This window comes from Orbicella faveolata, unplaced genomic scaffold (genome assembly GCF_042242905.1).
Source record: "Orbicella faveolata isolate gen_17 unplaced genomic scaffold, um_ofav_v1 contig_46, whole genome shotgun sequence".
Classification (NCBI taxonomy): Eukaryota; Metazoa; Cnidaria; class Anthozoa; order Scleractinia; family Merulinidae; genus Orbicella; species Orbicella faveolata.
The window spans coordinates 14,384,716-14,399,185 of record NW_028301576.1 but is presented as its reverse complement, the minus strand read 5'-3'; the positions used below and the strand labels follow the sequence as shown (position 1 = coordinate 14,399,185).

General features: G+C 39.6%; 1 protein-coding gene across 3 annotated transcripts in view; it reads left to right on the top strand.

Moving 5' to 3' along the window:
- LOC110059368 (uncharacterized) overlaps window positions 1–14,470 on the top strand; it is a 50,329-nt gene that overhangs the window by 2,967 nt on the left and 32,892 nt on the right. For all 3 annotated transcript variants that reach the window (XM_089277200.1, XM_020766063.2, XM_020766062.2), the window contains exons 3-4: window positions 13,095–13,194; window positions 13,459–13,864. In XM_089277200.1, the coding sequence (XP_089133326.1) occupies window positions 13,119–13,194; window positions 13,459–13,864 (482 nt within the window). In that variant the 5' untranslated portion in view covers window positions 13,095–13,118. The remainder of the gene's footprint in view (window positions 1–13,094; window positions 13,195–13,458; window positions 13,865–14,470) is intronic.

The following is a 14,470-nucleotide window of genomic DNA, read 5'->3' as shown; positions in this document are numbered from 1 at the left end:
CTTCGGAAATCTTACCGCTTGTATTACAACTTTGCATTAGTGTCACACTGGCGAGAGGCGTTTACATATTTTGTTTAAAATTATTCATGCTTGAAATTCGACAACCTTTGAAATACCTTTGTGTTTCTCCGTGCAATAGACTTCGGAAATCTTACCGCTTGTATTACAACTTTGCATTTCTGTTACACTCGCGAGAGGCGTTTACATATTTTGGTTAAAATCATTCATAAATAGCTTTACAGCAATGTTGAAGTTGTAAAGACGCAAATGATCATGGCAGTTGTACGTACAACCATAGTTAATAGAGGGAATGGTTAAGAAGGCCGGTAAACATGAAAGAAGCAAATAAACAGACTTGTGTCGGAAGGCCCTTGACCCTGGGCTTCTTTAGGCTGATTGACTATGCATGAATTACATAATCGCAATGCTACTATTGGTTAGTTGTATGAGCACACGTAACCACCTTTTGTATTTTGCCAGGTTTTGTGCAGGGTCAATCCCCAAAATAGCGAACAAAAACATACAACAAAGAACTTTACCAGGTTTCCTAGCCATTTCCCTCAATTAACTATGGTACAACTTAACAGTTGTGAAAACAAAGCGTTAAAACTTCAGGCTCGAATCCATGACCTTTGAGAATACCAGTGCATTGCACCGGTATCCCAGTTCAAATCCCGTCCAAGCCTGTTTTGTCCTGTTTGTTTTTTTCAGGCTATACTTACACAGCTGCTTAAGTTGTGTACATATCTGCAATGCTCATTCATAAGCCCCAGTTAGCCATTCTTTAAGAATACTAAGCGAAAAAAAAAAAAATAAACGTGACACTTCTTTTGATAAGAACGTCAAATCCTACTACGAGCGAAGAATCGCCATGGGATACTGGCATGCAATGATGTTCTCTATTTTCCGGCGAGCTACTTCAATATTTCGACTTTTGAGCCGTAAATTCCTTTCAGAAACTAAAGAAATTCATGCAGCGTGCGTAAGTAGAGTTTTCCAAGGTTTCGAGCAGACTACTGAAGAGATACGAGACAGAGATAAGGCGGCAAGGTTTCAAGATCAAAGAGGTCAAAATCGGTGGTGTTGCAATCAAGAGATGGCTCCAGAAGAACGAATACAATGCAGTCACCCCAAAACGCAGACCATGCAGACTGCAGACTGCAGACCGAGCAGACCATGCAGACTGTGCAGACCATGCAGATTGAGTACGTTTTTTCTAACACTTGACGCATATTATTTCGGTTCTAGTTACAAAACTGTGTTCAATATATCTGAATGTTTCCACAGGCTGCACAAAAACACCATCTAACTGTTGATTCAATAGACGTTTCATAAAGTTTGTATCGGAAATTCTCTTTAGTCCTAAATATACTAAAATGAAACATAGAGATAAACTTCATCTACCTCAACATAGGGTGTTCTTCCATGCATTTTGGGCGCAAATTCGCGTCTATTTTTAACGTGTGGATGTGGCTTGCCGTTTTATTTATTTATTTATTTTTTGTTCAATTTGTTGTTGTAATAATAATAATAATAATAATAATAATTTATTTAAGTGTCGATGTATTTAGCACTAATGTGCTAATTAGGGACACTGTAAATAAATAAACAAATACTTCAAATATAACATAAACTATTAAGAATCCCAACTGGTGGGAGGCTGACCAGTTGGCTATTTACACAACGCGGCCGAGGAGTTGAACTCGGGGCTACCGAGAACAAATCCAGATAGCGGTAGGGCGGAGGATTTGAACCAGGGACCACCAGATTTCAAATCCAGCGCCCTAAACCACTCGGCCACGCCACCTCCTTGTTTTGTTCTTTTTTGATTTTCGTTGTCTTGGTTCCTCCTCATAAGTGAAGCAAGGACGGTTACTCGAAGCTACGTCTTCCCACAAATTGCTTTTGCATCACAAAGCAACATACCCCCATCAGACTAGGAGAATTCCCTCTTTCGCTTAGTTCGTTGAGCGTGACCGTAAATAAACCTCGAGAAAAAGTTCTTTCCTCGAGGATTGCTTTCGCGTCACGCACGACGCACTAGGCGAAGGAGGGTCCACTCTTAGTCTTAATCGCCATAAAAATACCACTGCCATAAGGCCAGATAAATTTACCATCACACGAACTCATCACGACAACCGTATTGCGCTGAGAATTTCAAATGATATCGATATTCGGTTTTCTGTAATCTCTCCATGCGCTCGGCTTTTTTGGCGTGATCGTAGTCACGCTCCAACAGCCACTTGGAATTATATCTGGTACACGAAGAGTAGAAAATGCACATCTTACTTGCGAAGTGAAAAGTGAAGTATATTTCTACATTTTAAAATAGCTTTACTTAAGCATATTTAGAACTAAAGGGAGTTTCCCTTACAAAATCTATTGCGCGCTCGTCTATTGAATCAATAGTCACATACCGAGTTTGCGCGACCTGTACATAAATGGTCAGTAAATATCAAACACTCTGATGTATAACTGAACACTATTTTGTGACAAGAACCAAAAAATGCCAGTCAAAAGTAAATGCGAAAACTAGAATAAGAAAAAAAACTCCGTCTGCACAGTCTGCATGGTGTGCGTTTTGGTGTGACCTGCTACAGTGTGAAAGAGAAGACTGCGTGGTGTGCAGAACAGATGGGAAAGGGCCGTGCGATAGACTAAGTGTGACTTACGAGATCAAGTGTACCAAGTATAACAACGTGTACGTGGGCGAAACATGCTGATTTAATTAACAAATAAAGAAGCCTAAGCCGTGTATCACACCGTGATAAAACACGACGGGCATTTGAGAACACGAGGGAAGCGTGTTTTCGAGTGTTCTCAAATGTTCGGAGTGTTTTATCACAGTGTAATACACGGTTTAGGCTTCTTCATGTGCTTTATGACATAGATTTTACACGCGCAAAACAATAAAACACGCTTTTTCTATGTTTTATACTGTGATAAAACATGGGGTTTTTTGACTAATCAGAGCGCGCGCAGGGTCCCATCTATGTTATAATACTCTTTGTATGGGTGTACCGGCGCAGTAAACCACGCGGGATGTTGGGAGAACACGAAAAAAGCTTGTAAATCAAGAGCCGTTAGGCTTTTCTCTTGTTCTCCCAGCATCCCGCGTGGTTTATTGCGCCGGTAAACCTATGGAAAGAGTGGTCTATCGCTTTTATAAAATAACTATGGAAAAAACCTGGCAATGGGAGGAAAATTTGTTGTACCTTTGTGATCAAGTTGCTTATTCTCATCAAATTCACGAGATGACGCGACAAACCAATCACAGCGACTGAAAGAATGAAAGCACAGACTCCGCGCCGGAATTTATTTACTTATGTTGAGGGCTATGAAGTCCGTGTTTCTCCGTATTTTGGTAAATGAAAACTATTGCCTGAAAGCTACGCTTATGGAAACCAAATTCATTTATCTTGTTATGCATTCATGCATTGAATTAAACTCAAAATTTCTGATAGAAAGAAATATTTTCCCTGCCTTTTTGACAACCCAAATTGATCAGTCAAGCCCAGCTGACTCTGTCCTCCACAGTCCGTGGAAAGCACCGAAAAAAGGATTTAAAAACTTCCTTAATTTTAATCTCAAGCGTAACCGGAGTCGGCGTAGAATTTTTGCCGTGGAAAAAACAGATAAAGCTTTATATGACGACCAACTTCTTGTCTTTTTTTTCCTTGCAAATTTCTATGTTGAATAAAAAAGATATTCGTGTTATTGATATCTCAGCAAGTGAAAGGCAAAACTGCTTATCACATTTGTTATCGCTAAAGTTCGGATATCTCTAATTCCCGCGTAGAGCTGCCATAGATCGGGAACCGTGGTTAACCGGTACAATAGAACATAGGTTTAGCAACTCTATTGACCAATCAGAGCGTGCGTAGTATCTCAGTTATTTTATAATATAAGATATTTCGTTGCGAGTGTTGTCTGTAGTCGCCAAACGCCAAATGTATGATTTCTTATTAAAAAACAAACATCTGCTTAAAATGCTCGTTTGTAGCCTGATACGTATTTTCAACTATATTAACTGATCTTAGAGACCTAAAGACTATTTTACTGCAGAGATTAGACCCACAGGCAAGCATTTCTGGATCGATGTTGGAGATAATGATCGCGGCGTGAAAGGTAGAATGTCAGGCGATTACCTCAAGTGTCTAGTCTTTGAGACGCTCTCAATTTATTTTGTTTTATTTACCTAAGCGAGATTTGCGAAACAAACTTAGCTCAAGGTCATTCCCCAGTATTGCAGTGCGCATCCTTACTGCGCATAATTTCACACGTGATTAGCGCGCGCGCATTAAAAAATGGCGGCTTTTTCTTTACGGTTGGACCATAGAGGTAAATTGTCATTTCCTCGAAAACGAGTTTGGTGACCTATCATTTTTTTCTGTTGTTTCGAATTGAGTAATAAATTTCTCTATGTAAAATAAATATGAGTCAATTCTCAGTGTAGAACAAGAAACAATCGTCGGAAACGTGAATTTCGCAAGCAATCGTGACTATAATCATGGTGCTATTATAAGGATTTATTGGGTACAAGCAAGGTGCTGTTGCTCCCAAACAAACATGAGGACTCCTCATTTTTATTTTAAATTTAAGTTCCTATAATATAAACAATCAATAGGCAAAGTTTGACAAAAATCTCAGTGCAGGTTCTATTTCAGTGGGATGACCGTACCTTAAGGGATTCTTTTAACCAGTAAAGTAGTTTGGACAGGTAAATCCACGTACCAGATTGACTTTCTGGTCCACGAAATTGGCCTAACTTTTGACGTCACGCAACATCTTGGAAAAGTATAATTTTGAAAATTTGCTAAAAATTCAGTTTTAAATTTCATGCGGATCTGACAACGCTAAATAGCTGAAGATTTGATTTACGTGATATTTGTGGACAGGCCTAAGGAATGGCCACATGACCATTATTCTCCCGCCATTCATTACGAAAGAAAGACAGAACAAAAATGAAAAAACGCTGAATTTTGAATTTTCTTTATTCCCTGATTGCATTGGGACTGCAGCCCACTAGATAACAGTCTGAGAAGTGGAAACCGGAGACTTCAAGTAGGTGCTATGGAGCTCTGGAGCCCTAAACTCCTTTGGGACCCTGATAAAGCTACCTTTCGTAAGAACTCGTTAAATTCTTGCTTCCAATTTTCACCTTCTAGGTGGGCGATTCTAATGGATTTCTCGGGGGTAAGCATTAGGCCTTCAGCTCCTTCATTTGCCCTCAGCCAATACAGTGTTATTCCTCCATGTTTGAATCCTGGCAGTCAGAAAAGGTTTTAAGTGACCATGAAATGGCAAGCCATTGTCACTTTTCAGGATGTCGGTCCCCATACTACATCAACCATCTCACCGTTTGGGAATAGCGGCTCTCAACACCACTCACGGCACGACCTGCATAACTAAGAACTTCGCCTTTTTATATCAGAAGATAACCAAGACCAAACGGTCTTCTTTCTTGGATCAAAATAAGACATAACTGAATCTCCAACAACGGGTTCTTTCAACTCATTCAATGCTCTTTGTTCTTGTCGTTCCATTTGAGCTCATTTGCAAGGAATGTTCTGTCGCGTCTGCAGGCACACTGGGGTTGTGATGGTGGCATAATCTGGTACGAATCAAGATACATACTGCGCCATGCAAAGTAGACACTTCACTTGTCGTGCTAATCTTCACTTGCTTTGCGGATGGCTTCAACTTTCTCTGGATCGGGTTTCAGATCACTAGAGCTGTAAATGTGACCACAGAGCTTCATTTTGATCGTTAAGAGCTCGCGCTTGTCTTTGCTCAGGTGTAAACTGTCTTCTTGGAGCCTATAAAGAACGCAACGAAGCTTCTTTCTGTGTTGTAGCGTTTCCGAATACAATGATGTTATCTGATAGGTTTTACATCCTAGAAGACCAGTAAGGAGTTCTCTAAATTTCAAATAGCAGACACTCAATTGCATCTTCTTTGATCGACATGTGTACTGGCTGAACTGCTTTCAGGTGCTATCTCGAGCTGATTTTATCCTGAACGCGGATGAAATTTACTGAAATGGGTTGCACCAGGCAAGTCAGTGATAAGGTCATAAATAGCTGGCATTAGATGTTCTTCTCTCTTGATTGTTTTGTTTCTATCTTTTCTAGATTTCTTGGGGGCGGCGACAATAGGACTAACCTAGGGTGTTGGTCCTTCAACCTTTTCAATGCTTTTTACATGTAATTTCTGAAGTCTCTTGAGCGATTCTAACAGTCTTCTCTAGTATGAAAAGGACTTCGCCGATGGGCTGTTCTCGGGGTTTCAGATCAGGGTCAGTGGATGGTTTAATGTCTTTGTTCTGTACCTTTCCCGTGCCTCCAAACAAAGATATTCATAGCTTTAAAACTCTGGGGTGTTCTTATTGTTGTCCAGAGTAGCAGTGTTAAAAGAGACCGCAGTCAGGCCCAGCTTCAAAGCAGTGTGGTTACTGTGAAGGTTCACATTTTCTTTTTTGACATCGAGTAATTGAGGATCATTGACCGGATGTGTTGGCATTACTGGATTTCACAATTGCAGTGTGAGTTCCTAGCAGAGGAAAAGGGGTTTTAGATCCATCGGAGTAAATCTCTTTCAAACGTAATTTCATCCAGACGATTGGCAGATGCACCGACCTGAGTCGCTTATCATCTCCACGAGTTTTTGATTCCAGTTTTCTTGATGGTTAATCGTCTAAACGTTCACTGGTGTTTTCATCAGTTTCCAAGGAGGCCACGGTATGCATTTTTGATGTACAAACATGAGCAAAATAAGCATTTTTTTAGAAAGAGTTGCAGGTGTTTCCTTGCACTGGACACGAGATTTTGGAAGGAGCATATCTGCCACAATTGCCACATTTTCGTGAGGATTTTTATTTTAGATCACGTGACCTAAACTACATATGATCAGCTAATACAGTAACGACAGGTGTCTAGAGGGCTGTAAGCCCACACCTTGTCGCAATCAATGATTCGTGAATGTAAACAAAATTCATGCTTGTTGTTCTGCCTATTTTTTAAGGATAACACTGTCCAGAAAAGATTTTTTACTATTTCCGTTTCTTGCACATTCTTATTCATTGATGTTAATTCCGTTTCTTGCACATTGTAATTCCAATCCAACTGCCAAGGCACCTGTGAGAGTATCAAAAACAAAAGGAAAATCATTCATGACTGATAACTCAGGCTAATTGTTTCCCAGAGTGACTGCAGTCAAATGCTCGACAAAAGATCAGTATTCTTCTATTTTATTCTTCGATTAATAAAACATTTCTTTGCACCTTTCATGTTGACATATAATCATAGGAAAAAGAGAGATCGGCTTGTTTACATGCAATTACCCTCTACAAATATTATTTATAACATGGGTATAGTGAGATGGAATATTTTACCAGAAGCATTTGTTTCGTTATGTCCAGAATGGCTTCAAACGAATACAGGTAGGAAATTCATTTAGGGAATTTCAGAAGCCTAGTTAGCCCTATCTTTGGAATTGCTGATGTTTTAAGGTGCAATAATTGAGTCCTTTGTTTATTTACTGTTAAGAAATAAGCACAAGAAAAGCAGCAATTCATGAACTCTCCCGGTCCACTGTATCCAACCAGTGAAATAACATATTTAGAAGCACATAAAAATCAAGAAAAAAAGATGAAAGTAGTAAAGTTACGTTGAAGTTGAGTCTTTGGTTTCTTGCAAAAACTGGTTAATGCGTAAGTTTCAAATTTGTCATATTAATGTGACTTTTACAACACTGGTAATGAAATGAACGAGCCTGGTTGAAATTATTTTTCCGCTGAGAGGCTAGCCTGCGTAGCCGACGTTTCCTTTTCATTTTCCAGGCGTGGAGATCGAGCAAGGGTGCGAGCAAACGAGCGCGACTGGGATGAGCCAAAAATGGAGAGAAGTGGGGATGAGCTGCAAATAAACGTCAGCTGCTCAGGCTAGGGAGTGACAAACATTAGTTTCAGAACATCTGCGCAAACTAAAAAAAAAATTCTTTCAGAAACTGCCAGACTGTGGGACACTGTAATGTTTACTTTTTTAATGGATTGTTTCTAAAGCAATTGTTGAATGTTGATTTCTCATAACAATCTAAAGGGATTTCTTGATGATCGAAACATTTTTTTGAAATAAATAACCTCAGACATTCCTGGTGGGGAACACCCAACTTTGAATTTTTTTTTTTTTCCTCAAGTTTGGTGCATTTGTAGAAAGCCAAAGACAATAAATGTTTGCTTCCACCAATATTGGCGCCAGACATTGAGTAAAATCACGTCACAACCAGATCTGCCGCAGTAAAATAGGCGGGTTTAGCTGGAGCCAATTTCAAGAAATGGTGACAATTTTTTCGACACTGATGAAGGAAGTCTGATTAATTTTTTTCTTCCCCCATCAAGGTACATTTTAGATCTCTCCTGTCAAAAACCCGACGCAGTAAATGGCTTCCTATATAATGGAAGTGCCAAAGCCATGTTTTCTACTAGAGCAATAAAAGAAGAGAGTCACTTGGTAACTAAAAGCTGTGACCGGAATTTCCCCTTTTTTAGCGCAAGTTTAAGACACGTTTGAGACATGCAACTTGAATGACACATCTTGTGATTCTTATTTTATGTTTACTTTAATAAATAAAGCTTTAAAGTCAATCGTTAAAGCGCAGTTAATGGAGCGTGACGCTATTTACGTACAGTCACTAACTTACCGTTGTTAAACGTAACGCAATAGAACTGTTACGCGTTAGAACATTATAGAAGTCTTTCTTGTCTAGTTTAAACAATATTCACAATAGCCTTTCACGTATACATGTTGCAACAACGTCCGGTTTAACTATATCATGCTTTTTGTATGGCTAGTCTTTTAAATAGCCCCATTCTTGTTTCGTTCAAGGCCGCATGGACTCTGTACGTTTCATGGTACACGATTTTATATTGGTTTAAACCTAGACATCAGTCTACCTATAAAAGAGGCTTAGCTTGGACTTTAGCATCATTCGCTCGTTATATCACTACTGTAACTTTTAGTTAGCCCTCGAAATTGTAACTCCCACCCTTCCCTCCCTTTGGAGGTTTATTGTCGTTGTTCATTAATATAAATAATAAACTGGGGTTCACCTCTCGTGCCACGCTATCGGTTAAGTCTTGCAGCGACTTCCCCAAGCTTCGTTTTCGCTAATTTAGTGGCGCTATTTAACGCTCTTTTATGCCTCTTCTTGTCCGATCCAGCACGTGCCGGCGGAGTCGGCTCGTAGTGCTGGGGAGATAAGTAAGGCTTGAGAACTGTCTACACTCTAGCACGATGCTGACCGGAGGTCAGCTCGTAGTGCCGTTTAGAGTTACGCTACTAGGACGCGCAAGCTTTTGGCCTCGCCGACTTGTCCGATCCAGTGCAGAATTAACCGCTGGGGAGATAAGTTTGGCATTTGGTCACGCAATGGAAGTTCGTCTGTCACGCCGATTGCGGAGCGGTGTTCCCCCCTTTACGCCATAGAACGCGTGTTTATTGCTTGTGTTTGTCGGGATAATTAAAGCATTACTCCCTAGGAACTGCAACATTAAACGCAGTTTGTCTAGCTGATACGTGCGTTCACGGGATCTAATTTATATTGGACATTCAAAACCCAACAAAATTCGATGTTCAACCTAATGCAGCTGGATACATCATTCATTATCAGCAAAACTGTTTCATAAATTTTACCCAAAAGTCAATCAGATCGCCAGACAGAAATAAAGCGAAAGGCAGCAGACGCTATTCACGGCAGATCATGATACCAAAGATTTCTCCTGTTGTACGTGTATTAACTAAGTCGTAAGTACCCATTATGAGTGATGAGCTCAACTAAAATATCTTGTGAACATCGATCCCGAGCTAATATCCTGTTGTTGGAACGTACTGATGCTAATTGCTTATCAGGAAAAAAAAAAAGGGAAGAAAAAATTTTTATTGAAACGTTCTTAATATCACCGTAGAGACACACGGCACTGACTTGCTAAGTGCAGACACGAGTTTCCATATAGTCAAACAGAGACCTCTTTGCTGGTTTCCTTTTATTATTGATGTATTATCTCTCTTTACATTTTAGGTAAACAACTATATTAACACACTGTATAAAAACAACGTAACCTTGTTCCACAAAATTAATGGTTTTGTAGACCCCACAAAAATAGTGACTCCGGTGTAAAAAGAGGTCAAAACTGAACAAGCGTCTGGCGGGACAAATCCACCGAAAAATGTTCTGTTTCCTTAGGGAAATGCGATCTTGTTGAGTTCAAAGGCCAGAATTTCCGTTGATTCAGCGCGCGTCGTCTAATGGGCGTTTTGCATGGAAATACCACGCATATAAGTAGCTAAATGACCGGCAGCCGGTCAAGGTTTTCAAATCACTAAATGACCGGCAGTCTGATATTTTTCTCAAATTTTAAGGAATCGAAGGAACCCATCCAATTCAAACTGTCATATGTCGCAAATTGTCAAGTGTCACAAACCATTCCATTTTAAAAGCACCGAAATCAATAGTCACCTAAACAGAGACCGGGAATTTTATCGGAAATTAAGCGTTTAATTTAATATGACAACCATTTCAACAAAACGTAAAGATAAAGCAAGCGCGAACGCTTCTCAAGAAAATGTTAATCATATTAAAAAAAAGTCAGCTTCAATTTCAATGATGTTGAAGGAAACATTACACATGTCCGTAACCATTGTGACATCAATATCTTCAGTTATGAGAGATAAAAAGTAGTATTATTCCTGGCGCGATGAAGAGATAAAATTTTAGGAACAAGAAAGGTCCCGGTATTTCATCAATATCTACATAATGATAAGCGATAATTTTCCGACAATGCATCAATACTCGAAGATGGTGCAGAGTTGTAATGTCAGTTACCCAGTCTGGAAAATGTCCTATGCTTCGTGGGGTGTGCTTTGTCTCATAAAAATCAGGAGCACTGATGAGTTTCACTGAGTTTCTTCCTGCTCAATTTCATAAAAATTGTATAAACCTTCGACAAGCGTACAACTCTCTTAGCCAAACCTAGACACAGCAGGAATTTCAGTAACGATGGACAGTAATCACCAGACATGCGTTTGTGTGAAGTCAAAGTTTTGTCCAACAACAAATAATTGGTGCATCAACTAGCTGAGCCTGTTGGAGTTATGTGTTTTGTTTCAAGTATCGTACACGAGTCGAGTCGAGTCGTATCAGACACGATACCTGAAACATACATACATATTTTTTTACATATTTTTACATCAATCAAAACTATAACAAAATTCTCGAACGTGATTGGCTATCAGCAGCCCGATTTGAGCATTAATTAGACAGTGTACGCGTCATGCTTGTAATTGGACAGTACGCGTCATTTTGCGCGCGCTGTTGCGGTGCACTTTGTTGAGTAAACTGCTGTGTTTTTCAGCATTCATAACGACGTTTAATCGTTCAGCGCTCAATCGATGGTTTGTTCGTTTCTCGAATTTTGTCATAGTTTTGATTAATTGGTAACAGGACATGGTGTCGTCTAATTCAGTCTGTTATCATACTCGTGATTAACAAATCGGATTGTTAATCACTCGTATGATTACAGACCGAATTGGACTCCACTCAGTCCTATTACCTTTATTAATCAGAAACATTCTACGGTAGCTATGGCTATAAAGTTGTACGCTGCTATTATGAAAAACAAAAAAAAAGAGAGTAAAATTCATAAAATAATGACCCCAATGTAGAGGATGGATTTAAGAAATCGCAACACACTGCTGCATATGCAATACTGAATATAATCAGGTTAAGAATGAAATAGAGATCATTTTTATGTAACAGGCTTATACCACGGCCCAGCTCATAAAGAATGTAATTGAAACCGTAAATTCTCAAGTAAAGCTCCTGTTATATTTCATGAATTAAGAAGATACGAGACAGGAACCCTAAACGTCCACGCTGTTTTAGGCTACATGTCTGGAGTTCGGTCATTCTAGAGGAACTTGAGTCTTCTCGAATTTATTACCGCTATTTTGTCCATTTTCGTGAAAACGTTAGCAGGTGTTGCCTTTCCAAAAATCATAGCTGGTCTTCAGTCTCGTACCCAAAACGACATATTTATCAATCCAAAAACAACAGGCACCATATTTCTCATATCCCGGAAGTTTGAGTTGACAGTTGTACTTAAGAAAATCGGAAAAGATTAAAGGTCTTCCCAACAGATAATAATTTACCGGAACGATCCGTTGGGTGCCCCTGACGATATGTAGCCATTTCATCACGCTAGAAATAGGTAAATTGGATTTAAATATTTATGTAATTCCAACTGCTGAGAAGTTACCGGAAAAAATAAAAGAAGATGATCCCAAAGGAAAGCATACTGGGGGTGTTTGCAGGGTATTTGGCCAGGGTGGTTTATGGAAAACTGAAAACATCTCACCACTTCATAGATCTACACCTTCTTGTGAATTGTCTCTCTAACTTATAAACTGCATGTCAGGACTCCCAAGTGACTGAGATCATGGTATCCAACGAAATTGTGAACGTTTCCAGGGGAAATACGCCTGGATCCTCAACAAAAGCAATTTTTCTTATATTCCAATTATTTACGTCAACTTGTTTTTGTGATTTGTACTGACCACCAATGAAAATACCGTTTTGTACCGGCTCAATAGCCAATATCACTGTCAAGCAGAGAGATCTCGACAAAGGACTCACCGTATGAATCTTTGATTGGATGCTCAAATTTGAAAAGCGGGCATTTAGTGAACTAATCAACAAGCACATAAATCATGTATCGAGAGAGCAATTATGAAGAGCATCATATGCTTGGGACTGGTGGAACAGTCTGAAAGCTTAGTCATTGAAAGTAACCCAGTTATTTTAGCATTACGACATTTGTTGCACTGACGTAACTCTTAACAATGCAAAACAATTCTTTGTATCCAAGAGCTCAAGGCAGAAAATCCAAATTCTATCTATTAATTTGTTGCGAGAGACTATTATAGTCTCATGTTCGTGGGTTCTACCAAACAATATCAAAATATGTCTATATTGCCATAGAGGTCTTACCAACGCGCTTTAAAAGATTGCTCCTTATTTCTTAATATATTCCTCTTTAGAGAAAACAGACCAACAGCAAAGTAATGAGGAACGTTTTGGTCGTATCCTCGTTTATTTTATTCGTATTCACTGGTGAACACTGCGTGAGACCATTAAAAGGTATGCTTCTCTTCATTAAGTACATTAGTGGCCTTTATTGTGACAGTTTAATTATTAGCCTTGGAGTTATAAATCGCGTATATTCGGTATAACGAATCACACGAGTAGTTTCACCATTCAGGTAGCCTCCCTCTAGGGGTGCGCGTGGTGGTGGCGGGGGGGGGGGGGGGGGAGTCAAACCGTCTTCACCCCAAGTGGCATCTACACTGATGAGAAGGGCGATCCTCTAGATTTATTTTAAATATTTTTTTGATCCTATTTCAGGTTTCAACAAAGCTTTGGTTTACACTGACGCTCGAAATAAGACTACGACTCTGATTGATTTAACTGGTGGCTCATTAACTTCTGAAGTGTTACTCTATCACTTTGGAATTCAGCAACCAGCTTCGATCGATTACGTTCCCCATGAGGACAGAGTGTATTGGTCCGATATTCTACAGGGTATGATCCTTAGTGCCTTTTCTAATGGCACTTCTCTGAAGATTCTGTTCAGTTGTGATGTAATACGCCCGCTTGGCATGGCAATTGACAAGGCTGGAAGAAATCTCTACTGGACAGATTCGGGAACTAAAAGAATCGAGGTTGGTCGAGTTGATGGAACCAAGAGGAAAGTGTTGATTACAGATGGCGTTAACACACCGATAGCAATAATTCTTGACATTCGACGCGGGTAAGCTTTTGAGTAACTAACCAATGTGTAAATGATTGGTTTGAATATTGCGACCGTAGTATCTACTCCTACAATAATTCTCAGCTATGCCCATCCTCGAGCGTAGCGATATATAAGATATAAGTCGTTAAGTCAACGTGTTCAGAAATCGGCCGCCCGGCTGGTTACAAAAACAAGGAGAGCGGATCACATCACGCCAATCCTCCGCAAGCTTCACTGGCTGCACGTACGCAAGCGTTTCATTTTTAAGATTTTACTTTTTACTTACAAAATTTTAAACGGTTTAGCACCCTGTTACTTGGCGGATCTTATTAATCTTCGTCAACCGATAAGGTGTCTTCGTTCAAATAATGATCACCTGCGACTGCACATACCGGTGTTTAGGACAAAGACCTACGGGGGACGCGCTTTTTCATCTTGTGCGCCAGCACTGTGGAATAGCCTCCCACTTGATGTGAGAAGTGCCCCATCAGTGGATACGTTTAAAACTAAGCTTAAACCGTTTTTGTTTAATACTGATCTTTAGTATTTCTATAATGAATTTTAGTATCTGATGATGAATTTTAGTATTTAATGAATTTTAGTATTTTATAATTCATTGTAATT